The sequence below is a fragment of the Lotus japonicus genome, chromosome 6 (assembly GCF_012489685.1).
Source record: "Lotus japonicus ecotype B-129 chromosome 6, LjGifu_v1.2".
NCBI lineage: Eukaryota > Viridiplantae > Streptophyta > Magnoliopsida > Fabales > Fabaceae > Lotus > Lotus japonicus.
In genome coordinates, this window is record NC_080046.1 from 10254994 (window position 1) to 10270703 (window position 15710).

Below are 15710 nucleotides of genomic sequence, written 5' to 3' on the forward strand. Positions count from 1 at the left end.
CAAAATTCGAATTCTAAAACAAGCAAAACAAACGGACGTTACGGCAACCGGTTGCCGTTGATGCGTCGTGCTAAAGTGTCGTGCCGTCTACAAGCCGCCACTAGCGCCTCTACTCCCACGCCGGTGTCGCCACGGCGAGGGGTGGTGTGAATGGAACATGTGACATAAAAGCTTGGGACCACCAAACCATGCACATGTGGCACTATATACTCTCTTTGTCTCTTTGTTGAATGGCGTAAATACGGTTCTCGCACAGGACAGATGTCGAACGCGATGCTGGGACAACCGGTTCGACAACTGACTAACAGTAACAAAACCAGAAAAATAATAAAGTAGAACACAGAAGATTGGTAACCCAGTTCGGTGAAACTTCACCTACGTCTGGAGGGTTTGCACCCAAAGAAAGGAAATCCACTATCTCAAGATTCAGGAATTACAGACACTCATGAACACCACAGTTCATAGTTCACTTCCTAATCTACCCAAGTGTATTTCTACTTAGTATCTCAACCTAAGTATGAGAGCCTCTCTCCCTTTCTCTCAATCACTGCCACAGTGATTGGTAACAAACAATCAACAATCAGAGTTTGAAGAATCAAAAAACACAGAACACAACTTTGCTTTATATAATCAGGGAGCAAAGTTTGTTCACAAGAAATAAGGATAAAGAACAATGAACAACCCTAAAACACTTGATCTCTCTCTCTATTAGCTTCAGTGGTCTTCAAGCTTTAGGTCTTCATCCTTTTTATAGACTTCAGCAGCAGCAGCAGGTAGGCACTAGGGTTTACTTGGGCTGAAGTAACAGATTGCAACAACAAATCTAAACTGAATCTCCAAGATATTGTTGCAAAATTCAAACATAAAGATAGAAACCAATCTTTTAATAAAGATTGTTTCAACAAATAACAACCCACAAATCAAAACCCTTATGGAACAGCTACTTGATCCTCAAGTAACTATAAAAACATATCTTCATAAAATCTTCAGAGGACCCACAAAATTAAACTTCAGCAAAGGACTGATGTCCTAGCTTCACGAAATCAGATGCCGTTCGACAATCAGTTGTTTTTGACAAAATGATGACAAAATGTTCCAACAAATGGTTGACATTTAATGATATATAAATGCTTTGAAAAGTTACTCCACTTTCTATGTGGGACTTCATTCAAATCCATTCAATGCAACACATTTGTCATTTTGGAACACTATGTAATTATTACTCCTTGAGTAATTATTACAACAACAAGCTCACCACCGTGTTCAAGACCTAAAACCACCGCAAGGGAAACAGAGGGGTCGGTAGCACAATCTATGGAAGAACAAAACCAAACCCACAAAAACTCTTGAAGCATCCCTAGTTTTGAATGACTTAGTGAAATTCTATTCTTACACATTTATATTCACGAACCAAATGAAATCATTAAAGTTCCCTTATCGTGCACATGGTTGAAGGACCTTGAAGTGGATAAAGAGATGAACTTTGTTAGGTATCAATAATTGGTGGCATGCTTTACGGACAAAGTATCATAAAACTATAATGTTTTGTTTATTTTTCTTCGACATTGCAAATGATTTATTATTATTGGAATGGAACCTAGATACCCGAAAGTAGGCATGAAGATTCCATTAATATCATTATGTCAATTATTTTTTGTACCTAGCTACTAGAATATTTGAAGCCACTAAGTAAATTAAATGGAGTATAAAAAAAGGAAGAATAGAATAAATTCATTACACCAATAAAGTAGTTTATTGGTAAGTAAGCTAGACTCCAATAGGAATGAGAGCAAAAATTCAAATTTTGGAAAAAAATATTTATTGGGAAGAGTATACAATCATATATTAGAATTAAGGGTCTAATCCAACCCAAAAGTTAGCTCAATAATTGAGGGTTGTCTTACCATTTATAAACACTTGTTTGATCATATCTCTAGTCAATGTGGAAATTCTAACACACCCCTTCACGCATAGGGCTAGAAATCTGGAGCATGGAATGAACATCAACGGATGACCAAAATATGGAAGGTCTCCACGACAAATGAATCTAAGATAGGTGATGACTCGGGATTTAAGGCTATTTTTCTAGTTTATTTTCATGTAGTTTAGTATAATTTTTAGGATATTTCAGTCATTTTAGGACATTTTAGGCTTATTTCATGCATTTTAATGTTTTTATTTGGTTTTAGTATTTTTCTACATTTTATATTATTTTTCTAGATATTATTAGAATTTATTTACTTTAATTTAGGATTAGATAAGTTTATTTTAAGGCGTTATCTTATTTTTTATCTCTTATCTATTTTTATATGCTTTATTTTAGGAGAAGATATGAGAAGAGAGAGAAAATCAGGAAAAAAAAGGAAAAAAAAAAAAAGAAATTCGCAGCTTTAAAGGAGTTCATATCCGGTGTGCCCGCGCTCAGGTCGCGCCATGTATCAGCCTCTGTTATCCAACGTCCAGACTTCTGGGGCTACACCGTGTTATGGTGCACCTGACCGCACATGATCGCCTGCTGCATCAGAAAAGGACAAAAACGCACAGAACATGAAAAAACACTATAAAATCAGTTTTTAACCTATTTTTTGAGGATTTTTTTCATCTTTTCTCTTCTTCTAAACCTAATAAACTCTTGGGAGACTCTTGGAGGCACTTGCTTGGTGGAGAGGAAGGCTAGGCCCTTGAGGGCCGGTGTTAGGGCCATGAAGGAAGGTGACAGCTTCTCCAGACGTCCATGGCTCTGTTCTATCTTGGGTTCCACTTTCTTCTTTACCAGTTTTTGTCATCTTTTGACTCTCTTTTAGTATTCGGTATGATAGAACTTGATTTGTCTTTTATTCAATATACTTTTTATGCAATTATAAGTATGGATTTTCATTATTTGGTGTTTTTCTCTATGTTTAATGCTTCAATTGGTTAATTGGTGATTTAAAGAGTTTATATTAATTCATAAATAGATTGAGAAATTGATGAGTTAATGTAGGCTTAGTTCACAGAAAGGGGAAAAATTCCTATGTCTTAGGTTATTGATTCTCTTTGCGCGTTCATGTATCTTTTGCCACTATGATGCTTTTTAGGATTTGCATGACAATTGAGATGTTGGTGTGAATTTAGTTAATGAGAGAAACCACCCTTGCATCAGTCATCTTAAGAAATGATTGTCTTAAGTTGGGTTGAGGTTTTCTAGGTGACAATAAGAGCCATTAACTCTTAGGTATGAATATCATGAGTTGGAAAAGAGATATATATCGAGTGACAAGTCCACGAGATACTCACCTCTCTAGGATAGAATTATCTAGTAGGAATTATTAGGATTTCTTGAGTGACAGTAAGAGATTCTATCCACTAGGACATGAACTTCTTAGGTTATGAACATAGCTTGGGAATGTCTTATCGAGTAGGTATGTGCTATAATGCTCCTTTTATGATCACTAGGGCTTAAGGGATTAAGGCTAGGTTCTTAATCGGTAGATTCACTTAGCTAAGAAATTAGTAGGTGAATAGCTCTTATCATCATCTTAAATGTTAATTTCATCTTATAAAAGTATATTGGTTGAAAATAAGTTGTAAATCAAGTGAACTCGTTTTCAAATACGTTTTCTTCTTTGTTTGTCTCTGTGAACTTCTTTTATCGCTTTATTTATCGTTTTCCTTTATTTAAATCTAAATAAAACACATCGCTTTTAAACTGTTCAAACAATGTCTAGCTAGTGAGATTAATACGTAGCAACACAATCCTGTGAAGACGACAAAACCCGATACTATACTACGATTGAGTCTTGAAAGAGATTTGATAGTAGTTAGTGGAGGAAAACCTCTTCATTAAATATCCTTTCATCAATAGGCTCTGATACCATGCATATTAGAATTAGGGAAGCCTAACTCAACTTAAAAGCTAGCGCAATAGTTGAGGATTGTTTTACCCTTTATAAACACTTGTTTAACCATATTTTTAGTCAATGCGAGACTTCTAACACCATATACGATGGGTGTGTGACATCCGTCAAGAATTAAAAGAGTAAATTCAATATCAAATGACATCCGGAAGAAGCACATCGGTTGAATTATGGTCATTTGCCCAAAGTCAAGGAGTACTTGAAAAAAAAATAGAAATTGTGTGTATAAGATTACAAGAATGTATGTAGTACAAGTGAACTATCCGTTAATTTAAATAAACCATTTAACCAAGGACAAATTACAAAATTTAAGAAATTAAACATGATATATAATAACCGCCCGTTAAATTAAAAAAACAAAATGAATTATTTGTACAAAAATAATATGGGAATTTATTTATTTTTAACTTTCGTATGTTGTTATTATAATAGAGGAGGTTCAGGGCCTAGGGTTCAGATCCTCCATGGGCGTGATGGGTATTCCTAAGATGACCAACGAGGCTTATGATTGGCGGGTCTCTACTCTATTCGTCAATGGTATAGAAGAAGTGGTTGGTTACCACCAGGTTTGTTGGTTACTTGCTCATTTTGGGAGGCTTCTAAACGTCTTCATCCAATGTAATTGCAAAATTGAGAGACAGTTCCGCTTCGGTTTTGTCTATTTTCTTTCAGGTCATCATACTTCTTCTACAATCAAGGCTCTCGATGGTGTGAGATTGGGAAGTGAAACTTTATCGGTGACGAAAGCTATATTTCTCGGGGATGAGGAAAAGTTGAAGGTTGTTGTAGTGCCTAAGGTCAGGGGTTGCAAGGTGGGTGGTTTCATTCTTAAGTCTTTGCAGGATGTGAAGATGAATGTGTATGACTCGTCCTAAGCTTAGCTTGCGTTGAAGGATAGGTTTATATCCGCCTCTAGATTGTGGAGCAAGATTCCGAGGGGAGAGCACAATCTACAACAACAAAAAATTCTGTTGATGATGGCTTATTTGATGTCTTTCTTGAGTTCTATGATCGAAAGCATAGGTACCAAGATGTTGTTATGTTTCCGGAGTTTGATGTCTTAGGATTCAATGATCATGTTGTAAAGGGGAATGATGATTGAGAGAGGGATTGTCTTCTTTTTCTAGTGTTGTACTCTTTGTGGACCCTAGGGCTAGTTAGAGATCGCTCTGCACGATCTGGGTTATTTTCTTCAGTGTTATTGAACCTTTGCTTTCTCTTGAAGGGGTGCATGGTGTGTTTGCCGCATTTTCTTCTCTGATGGTATCAAACTCTGCGTCCTCGGATATAGGTTTTGCTAATGTCAACATGGAAAAGGAGGGGCTAGATTCAATCGAATGTAGAGCTTTAGTAGTGGTGGAGAGAAGCCCAGAGGTCGTGGGGCTTCATGTACCATCTTTGGTTGTTGGTGATTTCTTGGCTTCGTTTGGGGACCAAGGTCTACAATGCTCTTTGTTATTTGAGATACCATTTTCTTTTCTGCTTGAGCGGTTGCTCGAAGTGAACTATTCTTCTCTTGCTGCGGGGCGTTGCGTCGTGCTAAAGTTGTGGAGGGGCTTAACATCTCGCCTATAGAGGTTGCTTCTCCTATTGGTGGCTGCACCTTTGAGAGGGAGGCATCATCCGAGACCCCTTTTGCTTCTCTTCCTCTTGGGAGACGACATCCAAAAAAGGTAAAGAGAGATCATAAGCCCTTCCAGATGCCCCCGACCGACCACTTGAGTGGATTTGGTTGCGGTTCATGGTGGTGATTATTCTCAAGTGCGATCACGCCCTAGGTTCATCCTGCTCTCTTGTATTCAGGGAATGCTCCAAGTGGTGCTTACTAGACCCGAGCCATGAAGGTGTGGCTTGTTGGCAAGCTTGTGAGTTGTACGTTTGGCAGTGAGGACGAGACGACTATATAAGGCCTGACACATGAAATGAAGGAGTGGTGGCCTCCCTGATTGTCGAGGTCTCTATTGGTTTTTGCTATTGGTTCTATTTTAGGTCTTCAACTTTGATTCCTTTGTCTTTTCTATTTGGTTTATGGTGGTTTCTGTTGTTTTCTCTTTATAGGGTGATTAGGAGGTTGTTTATTCTTGTGGATGGTTGAAATTTTTTATTTTTGTTATCTCCTTTGTCATATTCTCGAGCTTATTCTCCTCCCTCTTTATTAATATATTTAAATTTTCAAAAAAATAAATCAATTCAAAAAATTTAATTAATTTTTATATTATATAGTTTTTACTTGTTAACATTCAACGTTAACTGGTTATAAACTACAAGAGGATAAAATGACTTACATATAAACTACAAGAGGATAAAATGACAATTGCATATCATACTTATTTCCATTTTTGCTACATTTCAGTCCATTTTCCCTTTTTTCAACTAAATCCAAATAACCTAAAAATAATTTCTTTTTCTTCTCCTTCCATCTTTTTTCATGTTTTTTTCTTCTTATTTTCACTTCACATCCAAATAGAGTTACATCCAAATAGAGTTACACTTTGCTTGTTCAAAGAAAAATGATATGAAAGAAAACTGAGATGTTAAAGATAATGAACGAGAAATTATATTTTCCCAGTTTGGTTCATATTTGAAAAGGAAAACAATAGGTTATGGGCGGATCTATGTAGGGGCTAGGTGTGGCTATAGCCACACTAAATTTTGTGAGAAATATTTCCAAAATATATAAACTTAGAAATATGTCTTTCTTTACTGCTTATAATAATAATGTTCAATTTCTATTCATATTGTGAAGTTGGTATGGTGGAAGTGAGATTTGTCTATCACCTCCAGGCACATGGTTCGAACGCCGTCCCTTGGGGCTTTTGCGTGTATTTTTACTTAACAAAGGTTATGTGAGCCAATGAACGACCATTGTGATTATTTTGACATGTTGATAAACTTGAAAGAATATATCTTTTATATTTAGTCACACTAATATATAATGTCTGGATCCGCCCCCACACTCCAATTTCACCCCATGCCTACTAGACAAACATAGAAATGGAAGAGAAAAGTGTAAGATATAATTTGGGTTTAATTGCACTTTCCGTCCCTGATGTATAACGCTTGTGCAATTTTGGTCCCCTATGTTTAAAACGTGCGATTTTGGTCCACTTAAGTTCTGGACGTGACAATTAGATCCATCTGTTAGTTCTCCGTTAAATTAGCACACGTGGATCTCATTAATGAGATGGCACTGACCCTACCGCCAGCTAGAATTCCACGTAATTAAAACGGGTGAATTAAAAAAATACAACTAGCAGTTAGTATTTCATCTTCTTCTGTACCCAAAATAAAACTTCCATCTCCTTCAACCATTCACCTTCTCTCCATTAGCAGTTAGTACAGCACCATAACCGCACCACAACCACTCCATTCTTCTTTTTCTTCTTCTTCTTCTCCTCTCTCAAGGGAACCACCCGGAACCAAAACCCGAGATCAGAGCTTTACTGTCCAAGTATGAAGATCCTAAACAAGGATTGAAGCAAGATTGAAACTTTACTCTCCAGATGATGACCTAATCAGAGAGAGTGGAGGCAATAGCAGAACCCCATCTTTTTCAGCAGATCTGTGGAGGTAACAACAAAACCCCAAATCTCCATTGAGTCATGGGCTTGAGTTTGGATGGTGGTGGTTACGAAGAGGGCAAACACGCGGTGGTAATAGGGGTAGATGAGGAGGACGGCGCAGTGGTTCCTTGGACTTTAGGGGTTTCAAATCATGATTCCTGGGTTTTATGGGTTGTCAGAGGTAAAGAATGAAGGGGGAGGGTTGACTGTTGAGGATGAAGGAAGGGGGAGATTGGAAATTAGTAGTGAATCTAGTGAAGGGGTTAGATGAAGAAAACCAATTGAAAGTCGAAGATGGGTCTTGGGTTTGTGAAACTGAAGGCATAGATGCAGGGGTTGTGAGTACGTATTCACCCTAAGATATCAATTTTATCTTGATTCTTGTTCTGTTGCAAATATCAATCTTTTTGCTTTTGGAACTGTTAGATGAAGGTGGATGGTTGGGGATGAAGTGGAAGATGAAGATGAAGAGCGTTCAAAATTTCTGAGTTTTGTGGGTTGTTAGAAGAAAGGGATGAAGGGGGAGGATTGAGGATGAAGGAAGATGAAAAGCGTTAAAACTTCTGGGTTTTGATATTCTGGATTTTTGGGTGAATATGGTGGAAGATTTTTTTTTAAAGTGAATATGATGGAAGATTGATAATGAAGTTTTTTTTTTAACGTGGTGATAAGGTGAAGAACTGAAGATGGTAGAAGAGTGATTTTAGGGATAACCTTTTCTATTTTAAATTATTTGTTTTATTTTTTATTTTTTTAATTTACTGATGTGTCATTTATGATGGTGTAGTTTGTAAAAAAGAATATTCTGTTTGAAATTTGACAGAGAACTAACGAAAGGACCCAATTGTCACGTTCAGATCTTTGTTGTACCAAAATTGCTCCTTTTAAACAAAGGGAACCAAAATTGCACAAGAGTAATACATTAAGGACGAAAAGTGCAATTATATAATTTGCAATAAATATATGAAGGAATGAGAGAGTTAGAAAAAAAAAAGAGTGAAAATGTAATGCAAAAAGTAGATGTAAATGTGTCAAACATAATTGAAAATGGCACATTGAGAAAAAACAGTACCATGACAAAGAGGGCTGTCAAAACATACATAAGTCATGAAAATTCTGTAACTAGTTTGGTATACTAAACTGTAAAATCAATTGGTATACTAAGCTGTAAAATCATACAGTATCGCAGTCATTTTCAACTAATGTAACCCTGGTCCTAGTCACCTAGGTGTTGAAAATGCTTATATCTTCAGGTTTTCACCACTTGGATAAATTAATCCTTTCAGAATTGTGTCAAGTTGTCAACATTTCCAACATGTTTAATATGCGACTCTATACACATTTCAGGTATGTGCGTGTGATGAAGGTATAAAAGCAACCCAGTGAAGATTGAGACAGAAATCAAATTGAATAGAACACACAGATTCTTCAAATCAAGAATTTATGAGGTTCATATGATCATATCCCCATTGTTTAACAATTAAAATTTACAAACCAAACCCACAGAGCTCAGCTACTAGCCAACTACCACTACACAATTGTACATAACATGTTAACAACTCATCTAAAGTCTAACACACAAACAGAGCAGAACCTAACCCAGCACATCCAATCTATCCTCTTTTCTGAAAACAACACTTCAATTTCCACATCAGGTCTAAACCCCAAAACAAGGGTTCTATTGTTAAGCACTAATTTCAGTCAATGTGCACTGCATCTTTGGAGGTCTACCTCTGGGCCTCCCACTCCCAGCTGGGACCGGAAGTGCTTCACCAGGCTGGGCCGTCTTCCTAGGCCGGCCTCTAGGCCTGCCACTCCCACCTGAGGCCTTAACCTTGGGAGAGCTTGGCGGGGCATTCGGGTCCTTAGCAGGGCGGCCCCTAGGCCTCGGCGACTCCACAACAGCACCCTGTTCCTTAGGCTTTGGGGGCCTGCCGCGGCCCCGGGGCCGCGGCGGCGCGTTAATGTCACGCTTAGTGTAGTTGTTTTTCCAAAACACTAACTCCCCACTGTCCCTCATCTTTGCAAGGTGCACGTTGAGCAGGACCTTGTGACCCGGAGGCAGCAACTCACCATATGTAGATTCTATGTACTTGGCTATTGAAGTTTTGTTGGACCCATTCTCTTCGTTCCGACCATCAATCGCCTTCAAAATCATCTGAAAATAAAATACCAACACTATTAAATTCAGCCCTCATGAAGCTAAAACCAAAATTTGTTTTTTTTTTCAATAAAATTTAATTCTATCTTGCCTCATGAATTTGCAGCAAAAATATAAAATATTTTTTTCCCTAGCAAAATTATTTCTAATAACTTATTTCAGATTTAATTATTAAGTGAACATTTTAGATATCCCTATGTTTCTGAAATTTGCATGCAAGAATATCCAGAAAAAACTAGAAAACTATATATAAACAATTAATTAATTAGACATGAAATTAATCATGGTGAAGAAGCATTTAGATAAAGGGAAATTTGTTTTTATTTTTGTTGATCTACCCTAAAATTCTCTAGAAGGTTGGAAAAAAATATTGATTAATAAAACACTGGATTAGAAAGAGGGGTAGCTACCTCACGGTATGAAGGAAGTGAAGAGGGTTTCACAATAACTTGTCCATCTTCGTTGGCCATTGAAGTTGGTTGCAGAGTGTGAAGCTTTTTCAACCTCGGATTCCCAGAGCAAACACAGTTTTCAGAGTACCACTGTCTTTATTTTAGCAGAATCTGTAAGAAATTGAGGATCTGATTTGAAGGGAGATAATAAATAATCCAATAAAAAATAATATAAAATAAAAAAAAAAGACAGAAAAAGCTTCTTTCTTTTCCTCTGTTGATGTTTTCAATCAGGGAGATATGGACGGCTAGGAATTAAGGAAGAGGGGATGATCTGACGGTGGGGTCTTAGTTTGAGAGCGACGCACGGATCGATGACGTGGCAGAAACGTTTGGAGTATTGATTGAATAACGTTGTGGATAACGTTGATGATGAGTGCTATGAACTGACTTTATTAATTATTTACTTAAAAAGAATAAAATTATTTTCATATATATATCTCAACCTTTCTTTAAACAATATATATCTCAACCTTAAAATTCAAAAGATTCACATTAATGTCTTTAGGGGTGGAAGTATGTTGAGTCTGGTTGTAGTCTATCAAATGTTTTTTTTTAGGCTTGAGCCTGATTTATATGGAAGCTTAGTTTGACTTGATAGCATATTTTTTTTATAGGTCAATGTTAGTTGTTAATTATTACTCCAAGATTCGAACCCTGATCCTTCACCCTGCAAATCCCTTCATTCCCTTAGCATTTTTAAAAGCTTGTTTCATTGTAATACATTTAAGTAGACCATCATTTTAACAAGTATATAGTGCTTTTAGAAGTATTGGTGCGTTTTAAGATACTATAATAAAAATATGATAAAAATGATAAAATATATATATATTTATTTAAATAGGCCGGTCTGTTAGGCTTTTTGTGTGAGCCTGACCTTTTTAATTAAATAGGCTCTTAAAAAAATCATTGGCCTTATCTATTTAGTAATTAGGTTTGGCCTGGCCTGAGCCTGATGTAGGTTATGTCATAGGCTCCTATCGGCAACCTGACCTACTTCCATCCCTAAATGCCTTGTGAAAAAGTGAGAAGAGATAAAATATATTTTAAAATGATAAAATAGAAAAAATAAGTATTCCATCCATTTCAAAATGAATTTAACATATATTAAAAAAATTCAATTAATATCGTTAGTTTTTGTAAATATATCATTTATTTTTCGATTTTACCCTTTAAAATGTGATTTTATCTCTCCTCAATTGTTATTAGCATTGAGGCGTTATATGGAAAAAAAAAAATTAATGCTCTCTTGTGATATATGAAAATTTGAGGTGATAGGTGAAATGTATGATATTAGATGAGAGTAAAAATGAAAGAAAGTGTGATAAATAATTTTAAATTTTTAAAACAATAATCAATTTGAAAAACAAGTGAAAAGTCGTACTCCTTTTAACACGCGGTTTCTCATATTTGATTGAAATTCATTAGGGTCCCCTAAAAACATGAATCTCAATTTCAATTTATAGTGAGACTCACTTCGAAATCAATGAGACCCACATGAATTTTAATTAATAAACAAGATTATTAAAAAGAGAAAGTTAAATAAAATATTGTACTTTCTTCTCTATTAACCGTGAAGAAAAAATAAGAAATGTATATTAGTAAATGCAATTAATTTTGGAGTAAAATACACTTACCCCCCTCAAGGTTTGCTAGAAAAACACCCCACCCCATTTTTATTCAAAATATACACTGCACTCCACTTATTTTATCAAGTTAACCTCATTCAAGAAGATGCTAACGGAATATTCCATTCAAATCAAAATTATTTAATGTAAACTTATTTTTCCTTTTTTTCTGGTTTTTTTTTTCAGAAAAAAACGTCACTTTCTAATATTTGACAAAACAAAAATTCTCAATGCTTACATACTGTTGGAGCTGGTATATAAAGTAACCATTTTATAAAATAACTCAAGAATAAATATGTATGAAATAGTTTTAAATTAAAAATTATGATAAAAGTACGTTAAACTTCCACTCCATAAAAGAATATAAAATTATATTATTATTTTAATTAATTAATTAATTTGAATAATATGATCGCGTTGGTTATAACATGTTAAATGTTAAAGTATATATTACTTTTAGTAATTGAAAATGAGTGATGTTATTGATATATGATAAGAGAATTTTATTAAATAATATCCATACATTACTCAATGAATTCATAAGCAACATTTTTTTTTATAAATCTAGGAAAAAGAAATTTAATTAGTATTTATTTGGTGAAATTTTAATTAGTATGAAATTAATTCGAAATATTTTTATATAATTCACTATTTATAAACTGGGTATTACTAGTAATTGTGATGTTATATTCTTTTTTGTAAAAACTAATGTTTTTTTTAAATGGAACTGACGTTAAACGATTTTTATTTGAAAGTGAGGGTTTTTTTTGAAAAAAATAAAATAAAAAATAACCAGAAAAAAAAGGAAATGGAAAAATAAGTTTACATTAAATAATTTTGATTTGAATGGAATATTCCATTAGCATCTTTTGGATGAAGTTAACATGATAAAATGAGTGGGGTGGAGTGTATATTTTGAATAAGAATGGGGTGGAGTGTTTTTCTAGCAAACCTTGAGGGGGGTAAATGTATTTTACTCTTAATTTTGTTAACTTTAATAAAAGTATCGCTCTCTGTCCCTAAATAATAACTCAAGTGGTAAAAATTGGTAGACATATAGGTTGAGGGAAACTGTAGTTTATCTTTCCGATATTTAAAAAAAGTGTTACTTTCTCCATTTCAATTTAACTAAACTTGTTTCATAATCACATTTTCACATATCACAATTATCGCCAATTTCTTAACTCAAAACTATCATTATCTTTCTTTAATATAGTTTAACTTTAAATAAGTTTGTCAAAATTTAGGGATGCACATGACCGGGTAGATGGCCTGATAGATCTAATGAACTTATTCAATCAAATTTGGTTCAATAGAAAAAAAATACGGGTTGGATTGGGCAACCAAGTTTATCAGATGGATTTTATTACAATTCAATTATCTTCTGATCAAATATCTGTTTTAATAATAATTCATCCAACTCAACCCGAAATCCAAACATATACTAATACTATTAATAATTTTACCTAATCCACACGTAAAATATTCAAAACTCTAATTGCAGTTCACGGTTTCACTTTTCACTTTTTTTAATCTTTTTTCAGTAACAATCTTCCTTCTTCTCAAAGTCAAACAACGTCGCCCCTCACACTCTCATTGGCGTACTTATTTTTCATGGTATTTGACTATTTGTCATTTATGTGGTACCAACATTTTTTTTTGAAGTTTTAATATATTTTTTAATATTGTTAATCTATTATTATTTTAATATAGCGATCCAATCAACCCGTCCAAATCAATCCGAACATTATCGGATTGGATTGGTTCGATCCAAAAGTGAAAATTTACAAAATTCAATCCGACCTAAACAATTTTAATTAATTTTGATTCTATTTAAGCTAAAAATCCACCTAACTAATCCCAACCCCATGTGCAGCCTTAACAAATTATAAATTAAATATTAAGTCTTAATACATAACTTTAAACAACTTTTTTGTAACGTAGGGACTAGCTAGGGAGTAAGGGTGTGTTTGGATGCACGTTGGATCAGGCCTGATTCACGTTTAAAGACCTCAAACGTGATTTTTCCATCTCCATTGATGTTTGGATGTTAAATGTTGATCCAGAATTGGATCCATCCTAACACAACAATTTGTTGCTTCAGCATCAATGTTGATCCAATTGTCCCCTTTCCCTTTTACAGATCCAATTCAAGTCTATCAGATCCAATTCCTGATAAATGTATCCAAACATAAATCACGTCACTCAAACTCACGTTTACCAGATCCAATTCATATCAGATCCAATTCTGGCCAGATCCAATTCTACTAACGCCGAGCCAAACACACACTAACATTTTACTAACGTTGATTGCTAGAGCATGTGACGTGGGGCCTTTTTCCAAGCCAAAAGGAGGAAATTAACTCTTTGTTTTCGTGAACCCCACTAGTGTAGGCTCCAAATTCTTGTAAAAAGTTTGTATCACCATCAATGAAGATGTTCATCCCCAACGAGCTTGTGCGGTCTCTCTCCGTCAGATATGGTTGTTCAGTCATCAGTGGTAGCATAGCTTTGTCCAGATTACTTTGTGCGTCAATACCCAACAACCTTTGTACTTCGTGCTGCACCGCGCTGAGCATGTGATTATTATGTTCCACACAGTAACCGGATCAAGGGTAAAAAATTTAGGTCATGGGATGAGGTGGTTAATTTGATATGGTTCACAGAATGAATAAAGAGGCTAGCCAATCCATCATTTTACTCATTATAATTACACAACAAATGGATTTAAAGGTCAATTTGTGACTTAGATTAGGTTGAAAACATCATGCTAAAGTTTAGGTTCCGACGAACCAAGATTCAAAGTTTAAAAAGAGTTTTAGCATCAAGATAGTACTGAAATAGCAAGAACTAAAATTTACATGAGCTAAATAAAAGAAAATAAGTAAACAAAAGGGAAATTTGTGCAATTTGTTAATGCGTGGAAATTAAATGTGCAAACACTAGCCTAGTTGTACATTTAGTGCGTGTGTTTATGGCCTTATGGGGAATATAATATACAAGTTAATATGACCTAGGGTAGGGTTACAATACTCTATCATCTTCTACATGCTAGTTCTTTGGTCGTTGATAAGAAGGATAGAAGATATCCACACTCATAATTTTATACTGGTTCATCAAAACAAAGGCTACGTTTGGTCCTTGGTCTTCCAACAAGATTTCCATTAAGTATTATCAAGTACTTCTCCTATGAGTTTGGTTGTTACGGACTCCTCCCCTAGTATTCTTATCAAATCCACTTCAGGCTTAACAAACATTCTTGTACAAGCCTCTCCAGGCTTAGTGAGTTTGAATGCCAGGAATTCCTCCCCAAGTATTCTTGTAAAATCCTTTCCAGGCTTAAGTATTTTTGCACCCGCTTCTTCAGGCAATTGAGTGCACACTAGTACAAAAAATAGATAAGGTAGCGGTTAAAATATAGCAAAGGTAGTGGTTCTAACCGCAGAAAAGCAAGGGGTAGCCTTTGAGCAAGTGTAACAGTAGTGGTTCTTAACCGCTACCTTTAAACACTAAATGCAGCGGTTGATTTTTGAGGAACCGCTACCAATACTGCACAAATGACTCTCAGCGAACATCAAACGTAGCAGTTGTAACCGCTGCCTTTGGATAGAAATAGTAGCGGTTGTAACCGCTGCCTTTGCTTAAATATTTAACAACAAAGGCAGCAGTTCCAAACCGCTGCTTTAATTTTTTTTTTAAATGACCAATAGGAAATGTAGGCTTCTGACATTGCTTGCTAAATAAACATGCTAAATATTTGTCAAACGAAAAATTACATAGTTCACAAGTATCTTGATTATCACATAATACTATTTGATAGAAGGAAAAACAATTAAAACATGACAAAGTTCATCTTTTAAGGTTGTCAAACAAAATAGGCTAAAATAAACATACATATTAAGCGTACTCCTACACAAATAATAATGAAAGAGTAAGTACGATACAAAAAGATGACAACTAAATTCTCCAATAGCTTACTCATCAAAATCCAAAAGACTTCAATATCTCCA

At 35.0% G+C, this 15710-nt stretch overlaps 1 protein-coding gene across 1 annotated transcript; it reads right to left on the bottom strand.

Moving 5' to 3' along the window:
* Nucleotides 1-8865: 8865 nt before the first annotated feature.
* On the bottom strand, nucleotides 8866-10202 carry LOC130726598 (HMG-Y-related protein A-like). The gene is made up of 2 exons (XM_057577900.1): nucleotides 10031-10202; nucleotides 8866-9617 (listed from the first exon to the last, which is right to left on the bottom strand). The coding sequence occupies exons 1-2, from the start codon at nucleotides 10088-10090 to the stop codon at nucleotides 9144-9146; spliced, it is 534 nt and encodes a 177-aa protein (XP_057433883.1). The 5' UTR covers nucleotides 10091-10202; the 3' UTR covers nucleotides 8866-9143.
* Nucleotides 10203-15710: the final 5508 nt, after the last annotated feature.

Coding starts and splice junctions, on each gene's coding strand:
- LOC130726598 (XM_057577900.1), bottom strand. CDS start 10,090: ATGGCCAACGAAGATGGACAAGTTATTGTGAAACCCTCTTCACTTCCT. Junction 9,618..10,030: donor CACTTCCTTCATACCGTGAG/GTAGCTACCCCT, acceptor TTTTATTTTCAG/ATGATTTTGAAGGCGATTGA.